This window comes from Pimephales promelas, chromosome 14 (genome assembly GCF_988280905.1).
Source record: "Pimephales promelas chromosome 14, fPimPro1.hap1.1, whole genome shotgun sequence".
Lineage (NCBI taxonomy): Eukaryota > Metazoa > Chordata > Actinopteri > Cypriniformes > Leuciscidae > Pimephales > Pimephales promelas.
The window spans coordinates 6,453,017-6,471,280 of record NC_142782.1 but is presented as its reverse complement, the minus strand read 5'-3'; the positions used below and the strand labels follow the sequence as shown (position 1 = coordinate 6,471,280).

Here is an 18,264-nt window from a genome sequence, read left to right as displayed (position 1 = left end):
GTTATCATTAGTTAATGCACTGACTGTGACATAACGTATTAGCCTGACAGTTGTAAAATGAACAAATACAGTAATATTTATTGTAAAGCGTTACTATGAAATAAAAGATATAAATTCCTTACAATTTAGAGTTGGACATGGACTTAAGATTTCATTTAACTAGATGTATTTCCCCAAGCTAATAACACTTGCTATGACCTTGGACAAAAAAAAAAAGAATGACATTGTCACCCAAAATGCGTCTGAAATCAAGTTATACTTTTATTATAGATAGTTAAGTATAACTTGCATGCTGCCCCAACTTTTAGAGTAGCATGGTAGGATAAATGTAATTTTCTGTATTAGCTTAAACGTTACCTGCTGCTCGTTTGCAAGACTCGCGCGAACTGCTGCTGTAGGCTAATTAGTCCAATTTGGCAAAAGAAACCTGCAAGAACATGGCTAAAGTCAGCAAGAAACGAAATTTCACTGAAAATGTCTTCTATGTGAATAAATGTGAAAGCGTAATTTATTTCTGTGATCAAAGCTGAATTTTCAGCATCATTACTCATCTTCAGTGTCACATGATCCTTCAGAAATCACTCTAATTTGATGATCAAGAAACATTTATGATTATCATCAGTGATGAAAACAGCTGTGCTTGCAAAAGGTCTTGTAATCCTCTCAGATGTAAAAACCTGTTTTTGAAAATCTGGTATTTACTAACCTCCTACATTGGCAGGCGAAGCGAGGCTAAAGAGGTTCTACTAGTAATCATTCTAGTCATACCTGTTACTGCTCATAATTACTGCTCCATGCAACGAAACCCATCTTCCCTTGTGACAAAACTGCATATAGAAGAAAACCCCATAATGGCCAAAGAATTCCCAGGCTGTTGGAAACAGTGTCTCCATGACTATCACAAACATTCTCAGCTATGGATTTAAACATGCAGCTCTTTTAAACCATGTGGGAGTGACAGCTCAGAACTTGTTCTTTCATTTGTGGGATATCAACATTTCATTCATTCATTCATTCAAAGCACACAGCAGATGCCTCCCATCCTTTGATTAAATTGTGTGTTCTTGTTTGTTTGATTGTATGTATGATTTTTCCCGTCACAGTTATGGTTTTACAGATGATTAAAAGTAAAACATATCCTGTTTGTCATTGCATACACAGGATACCAAATCTTTGATTAGATTTTTTGAATGTGACTTAATATTTGCCTCTTTATTTGGAGTCAGCATTTTTTTTTCTTTTAATTTTTCAAACATTTTAGGAAGTTGGCAGAATGAAGATAGAGCTTTTTGCTGACATTGTTCCAAAGACTGCCGAAAATTTTCGGTAAGAAGATTCCTCATTCCATTTATGTATAAACACTAGAAAAAACTCTGTGTGTTATGTAATTTTTTAAACCCTTTTCTTTACTGCATGGCAATTTATTGGTTCTTCTAAAGATAAGTTCTAGATTTTGGTTTATTTGTGCCAGTTTACATGTGAATCTGTTTTTCTGTCTTTCAGGCAGTTCTGCACTGGTGAATTCAAGTAAGTCAGTCTCAGATTTCAGTGGGTTAATTGAGGGTTGTTTTACTTTAACCACATGCACGGTTGAACGTATATTACCACATACTCATATTACATTTTTCTTTTATGTGTTTTTGTGACCGATGCTTTTGAGTATGTTCAAATCATACTATAAGAAACATACTTTCTTTTTCTGGTTTTGTTGATTTGCGTGTACTTTTGACCATGTGCTCTGCTTTTGTCCAATGTAGGAAGGATGGAGTTCCCGTGGGCTATAAAGGCTGCACATTTCACAGGTTAGACACTTTAATTGGTATTGCTCACAGATACAAAATAACTAAATAGATTGCAAAATTTATTAGAATATTCGCTACTTAAAGGTTGTATCAGCGATTGTGGGTGACGTCACTTCTGTTTGTGTTAAAAGCGAGATCCCAAACAAACCAAGTCAGCTCGCCCCTCCCTCCTGCTTCGTGCATCATGAAAAACTCACACACTAAATCCCTATAATCAGATATTTGCTAAAGCTATCCAATTTTAGCTGAGCTTCACTCATATTTTTTAAAGAATTATATTTTCACACACAGTTCACATACAAAAAAGTCAGCATTAGAAGCTACTCACCTGTCCAGAAGAAACGGTGCAACCTCGGCGTCCAATTTAAAAATGTTCAATTCTTTGAGTTCTCTCCACCGTTCAAAAGCCTTCCCAATTATTATGTGTTTCTTTGACGAAAAACGATGGTATATAGCAGATGGTCTTTAAAAAATCTGCTGAGAAATATAATAATAAATGCATCTCTAGTGAGGTGAAGCATTCAGGAAGAGTGTCATTGTGTGGGGAGTCTCTTTAGCTTCTGGTATTGGTGAGCTGCTTCACTGTGAAACATCATTTAATACTTTGGAGTATGGAACATATTGCAGAATGGCTTGCTTTCCACAGATGAAAAGTTATCTAAAGAGGAATGATCAGATGTTATTTTTCAACAAGACAATGCTCCTAGCCAAATTGGAAAGACAACCAAGAAGTGGCTTGAGAACAAGTCCATCAGGCTCATGTTTTGGCCTGGTCAGAGTCCAGATTTGAACCCTATTGTGAATATTTGCTGTCAATTTTTGTTGTTGCTCATAATTAGAATGAGAAGTTTGTTCGGTCCCACTTTATATTAAGTGGCTTTAAGTACTATGTACTTACATTGAACAATAAGTACAATGTATTATTGTGTTCCTGTTGTATTGTAAATCACTTTTGCTGCTATTGAGGTGTGATACGGGTAAGGTTAGGGACAGGTGTGGTGGTATGGGTCGGTATAAAGGTAGGTTAAGGTGTGAGGGGAGGGTCAACTGTTTATTTACAAATGTAATTACATAAATTAATTATAGCTGTAATTACATGCTGGAAATTTAAAATGTAAGTACAATGTACTTTTGTATGTACACAATAAGTCCATTGTATCAAATTATTAATTTCAATGCAAGTACATAGTACTTAAAGCCACTTAATATAAAGTGGGACCGTTTGTTCAAATCCATACTTCTAAGTATAATGCTTTGGCTTTTATTTCTATGTCCTGCAGACAGTATTTAAATGTTTAGTAATTTTTTTTTTTCATTGATCAAAGTTTCAATGCAAACACACCTTGAATGATGTTTTGCAATTCAAAACAGTACTATCATAATGTAGTTTTCAAGTCACGCTTTTGCTCAAACCCTATTTGAACACACTCTTACCAGCTAATAAAGGTCTTCGGGATTATTAGAAACTTCCAGGCTGGTGTTTTAGAGTTAGACTCTGCAGGACAGTGGCACTCCACCGCCCTCCTATTGTTGGGGATAAATCAGTTAAAGACCCAGGACCAGATATGATGAGTGAAGACCATTTTATATACTACATGCATACATAAGCTCATAAACTCAATTGAACATTAGAAGGAAAAATGTTAATAACTTGATTATAATCACTCATTAGATATGCATTGATGCGACAGTGAATTCCAGAATCCACCCTCTTCAGTCCCCCCTTAAAGACCAATTTGGGGTCTACATCTGGTCTACCAATTGAGGCTGCTTCAAAATATTAGATGAATGATCTCTCCTGGGGAAGGATATATACACTGTTTGTTGTTGTTGCTGTTTTTTTAAACTATAATTTCCAATTTATTATATGATACAACAAGATGCATTTATTAAAGCTACAATACCTAAGATTTAGATGCCGCTAGAGGGCGCTACATTCAAAACAACAACAACGGCTTTGCTTGATGACGGCGTGGAGGAACGCGGAATGATGGGAACTGTTGTTTTCAACTCCACCGTGGATAAATCAGTCAGACAGGAATCGAAAATTAGTTGTCATGGATGAGGTAAAGTTCGATTTCTATAAATGTTGCGTTTAATGACATGCTTGTTTTTCCTTAAACTGAAATAACCGCAAGAGAAGTCAGGTTTAAAAGTAAATTAGTTATCACAGATATTACTGTACGAGTCACTGGACGAAGCTATGGTGGAGAGGGTTTGAAGGGGCAGGTCTCTTGCAAGGAGTTGACGTGGCTGGTCCTCCTTTTTGGTAACTTTATAAAAATAAAAAATCATGTACATTTGACGCATCTTTTCATGTCGTGTAAGTATTCAGCCACAGCTACAGTTTCACAAAATTAACGTTAAGGGGGTTGCACACCGGACGAGAAGCTGCAGCGCCGCGTCGCACCACATATTTAAAATTCGAACAATCTATAAGTGTAAACATACCAGTGGCGCCATTCAGCGTCTGTCCGCGGTGCCCAGCAACGCTTCAGGACCGTGTTCAAAATCCTGCTGCGCCACAGAGCGCCATTTACATAGTTTTGTATAAAATTTTAATTATTTTTGTCTCAAATCGTTGCTAATGGATCCTGACTTCGCCCTATGCTTCAATATGCATTTAGTTTTGCAGTCATTTACAGAAATCAGCTGCTTGAATGACAATTGCTGATGTTATTAGATTTTTCAGGTGAGATTCTCAATTCATTCAGTTAACGGATGATCTGAGGTAAAGTTTTCAGAATGCAGACTCAGCAACGATTGTATTTAATTGTACAGTACAATCATAACATAGAACAGACATTATCTTCATTTCCTGTCATTAAACATAACAATATTTCTGGCCATACACTGATGAGAAAGTGCGCGTCCGGTGTTCGATAACGTTACTGTGGAGTTGTCCTAAACGTGGCGCGGTGCTTCTCGTCCGGTGTGCGACCCCCTTTACAGCCAACAGTTCACATTCCTAAAAGAAAAAATGAAAAGAATAATTGTGCACCATTCCATAACAAATGCGCGAAACAAGCTTACGTTTGTTGCTTGATATACGCTAACGCACAACTACAACTACCGCATTTGTCCAGGACTACACGTAGTACGAGCGGAAACCGAGGTAAGCGGATATGACGCGATTGACTCGCGACTCCCAGCTCACCTCTGCTCACACGCCCCGTTTCCTTGGTTAAAATCTCAATTTTCTCGCGATTTAAACATTGTTTGAAACATTTGGAATATTAACTAAATATATAACACTGGCCTTGTGATTTTGGTATATTTTAATGCAAAAATTTTAGGTATTCCACCTTTAATCCACTTCTTTCACTATGTGAAGTGGATCCTTTTCCACTGAAGGCAAGTTGTAAAGAAAAACCCAAGTGCAGTTTATAACAAACAAAACTAAACATGAAACAAAAACATGTTGTGGCACGAACGAACCCAAAACCATGGACGTATCGCTTACCAACAGTGGTTACAAGGAAACAAAACTTGACAAAGAGATAAGGCGAACATGAGGGCTTAAATACACACAAGATTAATGACAAGACAAGAGATGCATGGGAACAATGAACCAATTACAAAATGACACATCAGACAAGGGAACACATGGAGGGATCACATGGCAAACAAGGAATCGCATGACGAGACATGACAATGACATGAACAATCCAAACCGGGACACACCACACCCCTTGCAGGCCATTTTTGGGTTCAAAACACAATGATGGTCTAACTAAAAATGAACAGCGCAAAAAAAAAAAAAGACAAACCCATAATATTCCATCTAAGCACTTAAAAAGAGTAGTCCACTTTTAAAAAAAAACTTTTGCTGATAATTTACTCACCCCCATGTCATCCAAGATATCCATGTCATACTTTCTTCAGTCGAAAAGAAATTAACGTTTTTGATAAACATTCCAGGATTTTTCTCCATATAATGGACTTCAATGGGAACCAAACGGTTCAAGGTCCAAAAGACAGTTTCAGTGCAAACTGTTCAAAGGGCTTTAAACTATTTCAGACGATGAATAAGGGTCTTATTAAGCGAAACAATCGCTCATTTAAAAAACTTAGACAGAATATAATATTGAATTCATTACAGTATAGAACCCTTAATCATTTACTAAGGTTAAAATCTAAATTTGTAACTCAATTTTTTTTACGACTAAAATACATTATGCTAGGAACCTTTATACGGATATCTTTAGTTTAAATGCTGAACTCACTTCACCTTTGTTCTCCAGATTTTCTCTTGAATCGGCAAAAGCGGTCGTCATCTTTAGCCACCACCATGTCTTGAAATTATGCTGTCATGTCTAATGACCTGCAGGAGTGAAAACTCTTATAGTAATGCTGAATCTGAAACTTCTATACAGTTCTAGCCCATAAGGCAACCAACATCATAGCAAAACAAATTCATTTATATGAGGAGCATGGTCTACACAGGAATTAATGATAGTCACCTAATGGTCTCAGCTGAGCTGACTCTTGAAAGCCCATTGCCATTAGCTCTTTATCTATAATCTGCTTTTCCTCAGGGTGTGTCCTGTCATAGTTGCATCTAGTTGTGGACCGGATAATTACAGCAGTATTTAATCACTAAAATCTACTAGACTCCTTAGAGCAGCTACATAGCAATGTTGAGATTATACTCCGTGTATTTTGTCATAACACCCATCCATTCAGAGTATTGTTCTGTAACCAGAGCCATCAGCTCTGGATCATGGTGGAGACTAAGATGACAAAAAACAAAAACAAAAGAAAACGTACTGGTCGTAGAATAAATTAGTCAAAAATGTCACCATCATTTGGGGTCCGTATTATTATTTTAAAGAATCCTTAAAGGTGCATTGCGCAAGTGCATTGCCTCTCTGGCAACAAGCGAAACTGCAACCAGAGGTGTGCCACACACTTACACGAGCTGTTCATAACCAAGCGAGCATCAGCCACACAAATCTTTTGTTACAGTCATAATGTCTTCAGAGGTAATAAAGTTATAAATCTGTTAGTCATTTTAGATAAATGAAAGGAAAGGCATTTGAGTAAATTACACACTTATGTGTGTGTGAGGGGAAAACGAGGGTAGTGGGTTCGGGTTTTGTTTCCATCTATCTCCATGTTGAATGTGCTTACTGTATCCACTTATGATTGTATTATTATTAGGGCTGCACCTTTTCAAGTTTTTCATTAACCGAGGCCCTTATCGGTTAATACTCGGTTAACCATGTGCGCGCCGCAACCTCGAGATACAGAGTTAATTTTTAACACCTTTAATAACTGGTTGGACCCCATTTGAAACGAAATTAATTCATAGAAATAAAACGCAGTTGTAAGTTCAGAGCAGTTAAAGTAGGCGCGTTTCCATCACCCTTCAAACTGAAATTGCCCATTGAAAGTACGCACATTGGCAACACATCCATTTCGCAAAAACTCCGTATCCGCAAATAATAATAATAATCATCATTATTGTAACATTTTTTTAGGCTGCATATGTAGAAGACGCTTTTATCCAAAAAAGGAACAAAGCACAAATAAACACAATATTTTGACGCATATCCAGTGTGTGCTTTGTGCAGGCTGCGAGACGCCCATGTGAACACTTGCAGTTTCATTGCAGTTCTTTCAGTGGAAACAACTTAAAATACTCTTTCATTTCTGGTCATACAGAAAATAATAATACATTATTCGCAAATACATTTATTTGTGTAAACTCACAATAACAAGAAAACGTTGTGCTTTAACAAACAGGCGCGCTTCATGATCTCCGTGAACTGGAGCGCGAGAACTGAAACAGCCACCGCATTCGAATTTGTTCGTTTTAAATTGGACATTTAAAGCTTTTGTAGACTAAAGCTTTAAATGTCCAATTTAAAACGAACAAATTCGAATCGAAAGCCAATATCTATATCTTCTGACTATGTAATTATGTAGTCAGCTAATTATGTATTTCTCTCTAAAGGTGCATCCGGGGATGGAGATTTGTTTTTAGCAGAAACTGATTTAGAAAACAACAGTTTATTAATAAACAATTAATGCCTCGTTATTATGTTATATTATTTTATTATCAGACACATTTATTATGTCTTATAAATCATCTAAATCCCCTTTCTGTAGGCTGTGGTTACGGCTCTTCTCATTCAGCACTGCGGAGAAAATCATTTCCAGGTTCTAATCTGGCCTCAGAAAACCAGTAAAATATTTTTTTTTCCATATTCATTTGTCAAATATTTTAAATGTTTAAAGGGGCAAAAAAAATCAAACAAAAATCAGAAAATTCGTCGATATATAGCCTATATATTTTTGCGCAGCATTTGACGTAGTCCTACAGTTCAAATGAACATTTTGGTGTTCAACTCTGCGTTTTACAAAATACAACAACCGTTCATTTTTCGTTTTGCAATTAGGCCTACGGATTAAATAAGGGGAAACGAATGAACGCAAAAGTACACTGACCGTTTGGACATATACGAGGCAGAGTTCTTTTTTAAAATTCATTACGGATACAAGGAAAAGCCTACTAGACAAAACCTCAAAGAAATGCCACAATCAAGACCGCGGAGCAGAAATGAGGGAGAAATACACAGAAACTCTGCGACTTTCCCTTAATGCTTGGATGACACACCACGTCTCCTTTTATAAATAATAATAATGTTTAGTGCGGTGGCTGTGATAGACTACCAACGTCCGTTGCCATTATTTTTGGAATGGCTTATCGCGAAAGGAAAAAAAAATGTTTTAGTCTCATAACACCGTTAATAGAAACGCTGTCATTTCACAATATTTTTTTATCGACAATCAGAAAAAAAACAACGCAAAAGTTTTGTGCAAATATGTATTGACGCCACTTAACCGAGCAAAAAGGTTTCACTCGGTTATCCAATTTTAAACGGTTAATCGGTTAACCGGTTAACCATGGACACCCCTAATTATTATGGAAACACGTTCATGAACAATATAAGTTATTTCTTTGTATAGGGTCCCATTTGAGTCCTAGAACAGACCGGAGATCTCTCAATTTGTTGAAAGCCATCTCGATGTTGACTTGCGTCAACTTTACGACGCCTGGCACTAGACAAAAGTTGTATTTTTTTATTTTTATTTTTGGTCTTACGTGGAGTTTGAATCCATCTTTTACTTTTGTGGAAAGTTGACTAAAGTTCTGTTGCTCGAGTTGTCTTTGCTGATACGCAGAATGGCGGCGAATACACAAACCTGCCAGACATAGCCAGGCGAGCGTGAACGCGCATGACGTCACGCCCAGTCTCAAATCCATCCCGAATCCCTCTTATTTCTTTTACTATACAGGATTATAGAGGCGATCGCAGTGATCAGAGAAGGGCTCAATCAGCCCATCAGGCAATTGTTTAAGCATGTATGGGTTAGAAAAATTGCTATTTTTACCATGAAATGTTGCGCAATGCACCTTTAAAGTCCTTCAGATTTACTTTGAAACATTTAACTCCAAATTTCCCTCTTAATGGCAATAATTTCTTTTAACATTTATGTGTCTTTGATTTTCAACTGAAACACTGTGCTTTACTATAAATAGCTTATCACTTATGACACAGGCTCAGATAGCAGCTTTTAGCTGACTTTGAATGAGAGAGAGAGTTTCTTGGGGCATTCAGGACTGGTAACTGCATATTTATAAACTTGTAGCATCAGACCCTATCTATCAACTTTAGCCCAGCTTAAAGCATCTTTGTCAGAAATGACATGTGTTTTCAAAGAAACATCATTTTTATATTTGACTTTTGTTGATTTAGACATTACAAATTTCCACTCAGATCTAGGGCTGTTCCGGTTGACAACCCCTGCTGTAAAGCACAAAGCCTTGATTACAAAATAAATAAAAGGTTAGCAATTAAACTTTACATCACAGCCATGGAAACGTTTGGATTCGTGACTAATAAGAGAGTTAAGAGGCCTAATAGATTTTAGAATAAGAGGCCACGGTTTAAGATATCTTAAGAGATACCTTTAAGAGGTCTAACGGGCTTAGAACAAAAATGAGGGTGAGTCATTAATGACATCATTTTCATTTTGGGGTGAACTAACCCTCTTTAACATTGAGTGCACATACGCCTTATTCACGGCAGCGCCATCTTTGATTTTTAATGAGAATGAAAGCGAGGCTGTGAAGGATAGACTTGCATCTCTTCAATGGGCTGTACTGTTATTTAATGTGTTTTCGGATTGTTCTGCTCATGAAACACTGGAAAAATATCTTTCCAAGAAGTTTCAGTTGACAAAAAACTCCCGACAATGTAAGTTGTGGAAAATTGTAAGTAATCTGGGAGCTTTATTCAGCTTTTTACAGCGGATGCCATAGGATACACGGTAAGTCTATCCCTCACAGCCTCACTTTCATACCTGTCATGGCGCTGCTCTGAATAAGGTCTATTCCATTAAACAGACATTTAATTCTATAACTACATAAATCTCATATACTTGGAAGTCATTCAATTGATTTGATATTTTAGAAGGAAAAATATTGTACCTGGATTATAATCACTTATAAGATACACATTGAAGCGGCAGTGGATTCCAGAATCCTTCACTATATTACCTCCAGATCAAATATTTATAGTGAACAAAAATGAATGTTGTATATCACAATCAATGTAATAAATATAATGACAAGAATTCACAATTACATAATATGAGTGCCCCTGTTGCTGCGTACACTACTTTAAGTGTACGTCACAAAAAACGGTTTAAAATCTCACAATACCGGTAATTGCCTATGTTTATTTATTTTTTTATTTTCAACCTGCTTGTAAATCATAATGTCCATCACACTAATTCTTATGTATGTTCTGTTCTTTTGGTAGGGTGATAAAGGACTTCATGATTCAGGGTGGCGATTTTGTCAATGTAAGTTTTGCCTTTCGATCCAGACAATGGAGTTGAATTTCTCTTACAGGTGTTTCGCTTGTTTGACATTATAGAAGTTTGTTTTTATATGCAAACATTGTTTACACTCTGTGTACTGACTGCCATGCATGACGCCCATCAAATCAGATAAGGATGTGTCGTTATAGACAGGTAAATAATTGTGTGCCCTTATATTTGCAGTAATCCAGCTTTTGTATTTATTAATACACAGGCAAACTATTTCTGACATTGTCTGTAGATCAAGGAAGAGCTGATGTAAAAAAAAACAAAAAAAAACATGACAGGTTTAAATCAATTTAAAATCAATATACATTAATTTTTAAGTTCTGACATGGCAAATTATTTTTACATTTTCACTATTTCTTAAACTAATACCAAATTGTTTAAATTTTAGGGTGAAGCAAGGCCAACAACAAGCATAAATAACTAGCTATCAAAACTAAATTACCTGTAGCTCAAACATTGCAGAGCATGGCATTAGCAACACTAAGGTCATGGGTTTGATTCCCATGGAATGCATGTACAAATAGAATGTATACCTTAAACGCCTTAAATACAACCCTAAAGCAAGAATAAAGTTTGCCAAGTCAGATTAATACTTCCAAAAAGTGTTTATTATACACTCAGTGGATCTGCCAAAAGTGCACATTTTGTATGCCTCCCTTATCCGCAGTTTCCTACGGCCCATGACTCTTCACGTGAATAATGGGAGTAAACAATCAGCGAAAGATTCGCTCTATAACGCAATGCACGGGCATTTTTAAAAGCGGCGGCGTACAATGAGATGATATTCTACTCACCCCTCAACCATCGAACATTAAAAGAGCATTTTAAAAGACCCCTGATTATTTCCACATCAATATTACAGACATTAAATGTGACCGTATAAATAAATACACAGATCAAAATTATAAACGCAATACTTTTGTTATGAGCTTTTTTTATGTAAAAACTTTTGTTATGTAATGAGCTTATCTAAGGCTTTTTCTATGTACACAAAAGGCCTATTTCTCTCAAATATTGTTCACAAATCTGTCTAAATCGGTGTTAGTGAGCACTTCTCCTTTGTCGAGATCATCCATCCACCTGACAGGTGTGCCATATCAAGATGCTGATTAGACAGCATGATTATTGTGCAATATAAAGTGCCTTAGATTTATTCTGCCTTAATAAAATATGTTCTTTAACTGGAACATTGAGTGACAATAACTCAAAGTGCTCTCCGTCATTGTGACTGACAGTAAATATTGTATTTACCTGCTTTAGAAATATTCCAGTAAACACTGAAACAGATTGGAAATGAAAAGGGGGAAAATTACATTTTAAAGCATCTGTGTGAAAACAAACCTGGAAAGAGAAGTGAGGATTTGGGGAGAAAAACGAGACATTCTTAGTGCATTCCAGTCAATAATTAATGAATATATTCTATATTAAATTTTCAGAAAGCAGACCACAAAATATGTTGTATTTTTTTTCATAGTGTTACAGAAGAATGCAAAGGAAATAATCAGGAAGTGTTGTTGGTGTTGTTGCACCACGTCACATTAAAATACCAAGCGTTACATTACTCTCTTGAACATGAAGGACATTTTTCATTTTATTTAGTCAAACTGATGGGTAAGGATTATTTGTAGTGCAACATTATGCTTTTAAATGATTTGTTTCTGTTTTTTTTTTTTTTTTATAGAATATCCTCCCATAATCTTAAACACAGTAGGCTTGTTAGGAAAAAGGTGGATATGAAAAGTCAAATTTTAGTCTATTAGTGAGCTGACAAGTTGAATCGGGTGTGTTTGATTAGGGCTGCATACAAATGTGCAGAGCTGGCGGGACTCGAGGATCTGATTTAGGAACCACTGTACTAGTAGACCAATCACGAGCCCAGTACTGCTCCACACACTACAAGAGAAACAGCCAAACATGCAGAGAGCTCCTCCCAGAGGTCTGGCTGTTGCCTTACCTTACCAGTCATCAGCAAAGATGAATTAAAGGGATAGTTCACTTTGAAATTAATGTTTGGTATGTTTTAGTTTACCTCGAGGGCATCCAAGATGTAGGTGTCTTTGTTTCCACAGTAGTTTCAATTTTGATATTTTTAGGTCAAACCGTTCTTGTCTCAGTCATATAATGGAGGTCTATGGTCACCACCTGATGCATAGAGAAGTCCAAATTAAAGATGATTTAATGCCTCCTAAATGTAAGTACACATTGAAGACACGAAACGAGCGGTTTGTGTGAGAAAACGAACAGTATTTGTATTGTTTTTATATAACTATTTTATATTAGTATTTATATAACCACACAGCCACGTCCAAGTGATCTGAGGGGTTCTGGTTACAAGAGGTAAAAACCATTTAACACAAACTGCTTGTTTCGTGTCTTAGGCCATCAATGTGTACTTACATTTACGAGTCATTAAATCATGTTTAATTTGGACTTCTCTGTGCATGCTCTTTGAGGTGGTGACCATAGACCTGCATTATATGATTGATAGACACGAACGGTTTGACCTAAAAATATCAAAATTGAAACTACTGCAGAAATAAAGACACCATCTTGGATGCTCTTGAGGTAAGCGAAAACATACCAAAAAATAATTTAAAGTGAACTATCCCTTTAACTTCGGGTCCGTTCTGAGAAGCGGGTGAGACAGAACAAGAAAGGAGGGGGAACAAACAGCAGCAACCACAATGCAGCACTTATGTATCTAAGTTGTGTAGAAGTTAAGCTCAAATGACAGCATTTGTGACCTAAAGTTAATTATAACTTTGTCGAAATAATTCCCACACTTTTTTTCAGTGATCTACTGATATCTTTCTGCAATTTTCTGTTTTCAAATATTTTAGTTCATTGTAAGTATGAACAATCTTTAATGATTTTTATAAAGTGAACATAATCATTACTTTTAAATTATTTATTAATATTTTAAGATGAACACTTACGGGACTGAAGCAAGGATAGGTTTACTTGATAATCCATATGAAGAGTTCAGATGCAAAAGCCTCTAAATGCCATTTGAAATTTTCTTCTAAAATGACCATTTTTATCAAGCTTATATATTTAAGTTCAGTAATTTCACTTAAATGACAATTAATAGGTAATCTTCATTGCCATTTAAGTGAAATTACTGAACTTAAATATACAAGCTTGATAAAAATGATCATTTTAGAAGAAAATTTCAAATGGCACTTAGAGGCTTTTGCATCTGAACTCTTCATATTATTATTATTTTTTAAAATAAAAGTATCAGATATGATGCATCAAGCTTTTGAGGAAAATGTGTGTTCATCTCTCAATCATCATTGCATTTCATTTTATGCTTTTCCACCACAATAAAAACTACTAAAAACTAAGCATGTAAAATTCATCTTACTGAGACATATTTGGAAATACAGTGACAATTGATGTTTATATAATTCATTTTTGTAAAAAGTCTGCTATTATAGTATCATACTGTTATAAAGATCTCATTGATGCACAGAATTTAATCTGTTTTCAGCCGTGTAAATATATAGCTGCACCACTAACTTGTGTATTTTAATGTTTTTCCACCTTGAATATGAGTTCCATATTCTGCACATGCAATGTCTTTATGACTATGACTTTGCTAAAAGCGTTTTAATAAAGTGGTGTTGTAAAAAAGAAGCCTACAGTCAGTCCAGCACATTCCTTGTGTCAGTTAATGCCTCTAGTGGTCATGTGAACCTACTGCAGACACACATCAGCTATGTCTTCACACGTAGTTCTTAACAATTTGAGTGATTCAGATCTTCTGAGTGTGAATGCTTTTAAATGCTAAATTTTTGCCCATCAGGGTGACGGCACTGGCATCTGCAGTATCTACAGGGGACCATTTGCAGATGAGAACTTCAGAATGAAACACTCTGGCCCAGGACTCCTGTCACTGGTAAATTTATACAAAATGACCCTGTAAAGAAACTCGTGCTGTACCTTTACAGTATGCATTATGCCAGCATATCAGCAGTGTTAGATTAACAGTGCTTAAATTCCCTCGGTCAGAGTTCTGTTGTAACATCAGTGTCCCAAAATCTTGTGGACAAAAATTAGATTTTCCATTTCACTCAAATATAATGCAGAAAAAAATCAAATAAGGAGGGGTATTATTTTTTTTATATATGTATACTTTATTTTACATTGTAATTATATATTTAAAGGGATAGTTCACTTTGAAATTAATTTTTGGTATGTTTTAGTTTACCTCAAGGGCATCCAAGATGTGTCTTTGTTTCCACAGCAGTTTCAATTTTGATATTTTTAGGCCAAACCGTTCTTGTCTGTCAGTCATATAATGGAGGTCTATGGTCACCACCTCATAGAGCATGCACAGAGAAGTCCAAATTAAACATGATTTAATGACTCGTAAATGTAAGTACACATTGATGGCCTAAGACACGAAACGAGTGGTTTGTGTGAGAAAACGAACAGTATTTATATTTTTTTTGCCTCTTGTAACCACAGCCACGTCCAAGTACTCTGAGGGCGCTTCTGTCTGCTGCACAAGAGCCGGAAAGTGCCGGAAGTGATCTCTCGCACATGTACGTCACTCATTGTTTACACAGAGATTTCCGAAGTGTTGCCCTTCACTGTAAAGATCTAAACATATTTAGATATACAGAGAATTGCAATGGAAGCCGATTTCGATATATCAACAGACAACGTATTTTTATTTATTTTTTGCAACCGCGAAATAAAATAAAATACATTTTCCGGTGCCTTCAGAATACTTGGATGTGGCTGTGGTTACAAGAGGGTAAAAACGATATAAAAACTGTTCGTTTTCTCACACAAACCGCTCGTTTCGTGTCTTAGGCCATCAATGTGTACTTACATTTACAAGTCATTAAATCATGTTTAATTTGGACTTCTCTGTGCATGCTCTTTGAGGTGGTGACCATAGACCTCCATTATATGACTGAGACAAGAACGGTTTGACCTAAAAATATCAAAATTGAAACTACTGCGGAAACAAAGACACCAACATCTTGGATGCCCTTGAGGTAAGCGAAAACATACCAAAAATTAATTTCAAAGTGAACTATCCCTTTAAGTACTGAGTAATATTAATTAACAACATGTACTTACTAGAGGGTTTGGTTTAAGGTTAGTTGCATGTAATAATGCATAATTTACTGTTATTAAGTACAAGTAATGTAACAAGGGCACTGTAAAATAAAGTGTTACCTCTTTTTTTTTTTTTTTTGGTTTTGGGTTTAACATGACCTGGACATAATCTTGACCAATTTTGAGGGATTCGCCAAATGAGGCTACAGAAATGCTTTAAACAGAACACTACAGTATAATAATAGAAAGCCTGTTAAATGTACCTTTAGAATTTGTCTCTCATTTTCCTGACAAAGTAACTGACAACCTTTAGCACCTGAGAAGTCAGGCAAACTTACAATACAAATATACATTGATATTATAGGATACACACTCCATCTACCCTTCAGATTCTTTATTCAGTGCTGTTTCCAAACGAGACGTCAATGTTTGTTTTTCCTTGAAAGGCCAACAGTGGACCAGGAACAAATGGCTGTCAGTTTTTTATTACCTGCACAAAGTGTGACTGGTTGGATGGGAAGCATGTAGTATTTGGTAAGTCTGACGTCCTGTGTTGATTCTGTACTGAGAGAACTCAGTCACTGGTTACACCATTAACTGCTTTGGGTTTTCCTTACAGGAAAAGTGGTGGATGGTTTGCTCGTCATGAGGAAAATTGAGGTGAGACGAAATTTGATAAGTTTTAAGTTGATTGATTTCAAGCTTCATAATCCTTTCAAAGGAATTTATTAGTGATCCTGTTGAAGATTTAAAAGTTAACTAGTGTGCAAGAGAATGAAGAAATGGGATTTGTCAGTACTTACCTTATAGGGTTAGTTCACCCAGAAATGAAAATTCTGTCAGTATTTACTCACCCTCATGTTGTTCCAACCCTCTATGTGTTTATTTTTTCTGCTATACACAAAGGAAGATATTTGGAAGAATGTTTTAATCAAACAGATCTCATTCCCCATTGACTACCATAGTAGGAAAAAGTACATACTATGATAGTCAATGGGGAACGACCAAAGATCGCCTGTTAGGTCTATACAAGACGAATTATATCTCATGATTAACCACTACAGAGACGTCAGAGTCAGCGGCAAACATCAGAACGACTCGCCGAGGCGCGAGCGTCCGGTGATTGCTTGGAATGGATCTCAGTCAAATTATCATAAATCTATAAATAAACCACAGATTTGAGCTTTAAAAAACTACATTCTTGCCTGAAAACTCTTAAAACTACATTTCATGACACAATAACAGTAGTATTATACTGTATTTCAACTGAATGCTTCTAATGCCCTTGTAGCACGCGTGAGTGACGATACTCTGTCAACCAATCACCGTTCTGCACGAGTCTAGCTCCACCTTTTAGTACCGTACCACTGTGCTAGGTACCCCTACGGAAGGGTACCCAAAAAGTGGTACGGTACAGTTCACTTTTTGGTACCATTCTCAACTTTTGACAGTGGAAACACAAATAATTGCGTACCGAACTGTACCGCACAGTGGAAACGAGCCATTACAGTCTGAGAGAATTCATAGTACTTAAAGGGATAGTTCACCCAAAAATGAAAATTCTGTCAGTATTTACACACCCTCATGTTGTTCCAACCCCGTAAGACCTTCGTTCATCTTCGGAACACAAATTAAGATATTTTTGATGAAATCTGAGAGCTGGATCACTCCTGCATACTAGTCCATAGGCTTCTTGAGGGATTGAAACTTGCTGACCTCAAAGTTATTAAAGACATTTTTAAAATAGTCCAAGTAACTACAGTGGCTCAATATTAATTTTATCAAGCGACAAGAATACTTTTTTTGCACAAAAAATAATGACTTAATTTCAACTATTCATTTACTTCACTCTATTCTTTAGTTTAATAGCGTAAGCTTCTGTTATTGTACGTCACACGCATCACACACATGACCAGCGTCGGCCAATAGTGAGCCTACGTGTGACATAGCTCTACGCTATCACACTACATTAACTGACTAGAGGCTCATAGAGAAGGAAGTGAATAGTTGAAATAAAGTCGTTATTTTTGTTTGTTTTTGCGCACAAAAAGTGTTCTCGTCACTTGATAAAGTTAAGATTGAGGCACTGTAGTCACTTGGACTATTTTAACGATGTCTTTCATAACTTTTCGAGGACGGCAAGTTTAAATTCCTCAAGAAGCCTATGGACTAGTATGGAGGAGTGATCCAGCTCTCAGATTTCATCAAAAATGTCTTAATTCCTGTTCCGAAGATGAACGAAGGTCTTACGTAAATACTGACCGAATTTTCATTTTTGGGTGAACTAACCCTTTAATTGGTTTCTTTGAGTGTTTAACCAAGAGAAAATAAATCTGAAAATATTCACTAAAATGCAGCCGGCTGACTCTTAAAATAAAATAATGATAATAATAAAACTACATCTATAGTCAGATAAATAGAAAATGTCAGATAAATAGACCTGGAACCTGAGTGCTTCTTTTGTCATAAATCGTTTTTCTCC

General features: G+C 36.2%; 1 protein-coding gene across 1 annotated transcript in view; it reads left to right on the top strand.

Moving 5' to 3' along the window:
• Positions 1 to 18,264, top strand: part of ppih (peptidylprolyl isomerase H (cyclophilin H)) — a 32,363-nt gene that overhangs the window by 13,600 nt on the left and 499 nt on the right. Inside the window, exons 2-8 of the mRNA XM_039683058.2 lie at positions 1,262 to 1,326; positions 1,504 to 1,527; positions 1,758 to 1,802; positions 10,637 to 10,679; positions 14,515 to 14,607; positions 16,229 to 16,316; positions 16,402 to 16,442. Of these exons, the coding sequence (XP_039538992.1) occupies positions 1,262 to 1,326; positions 1,504 to 1,527; positions 1,758 to 1,802; positions 10,637 to 10,679; positions 14,515 to 14,607; positions 16,229 to 16,316; positions 16,402 to 16,442 (399 nt within the window). The remainder of the gene's footprint in view (positions 1 to 1,261; positions 1,327 to 1,503; positions 1,528 to 1,757; positions 1,803 to 10,636; positions 10,680 to 14,514; positions 14,608 to 16,228; positions 16,317 to 16,401; positions 16,443 to 18,264) is intronic.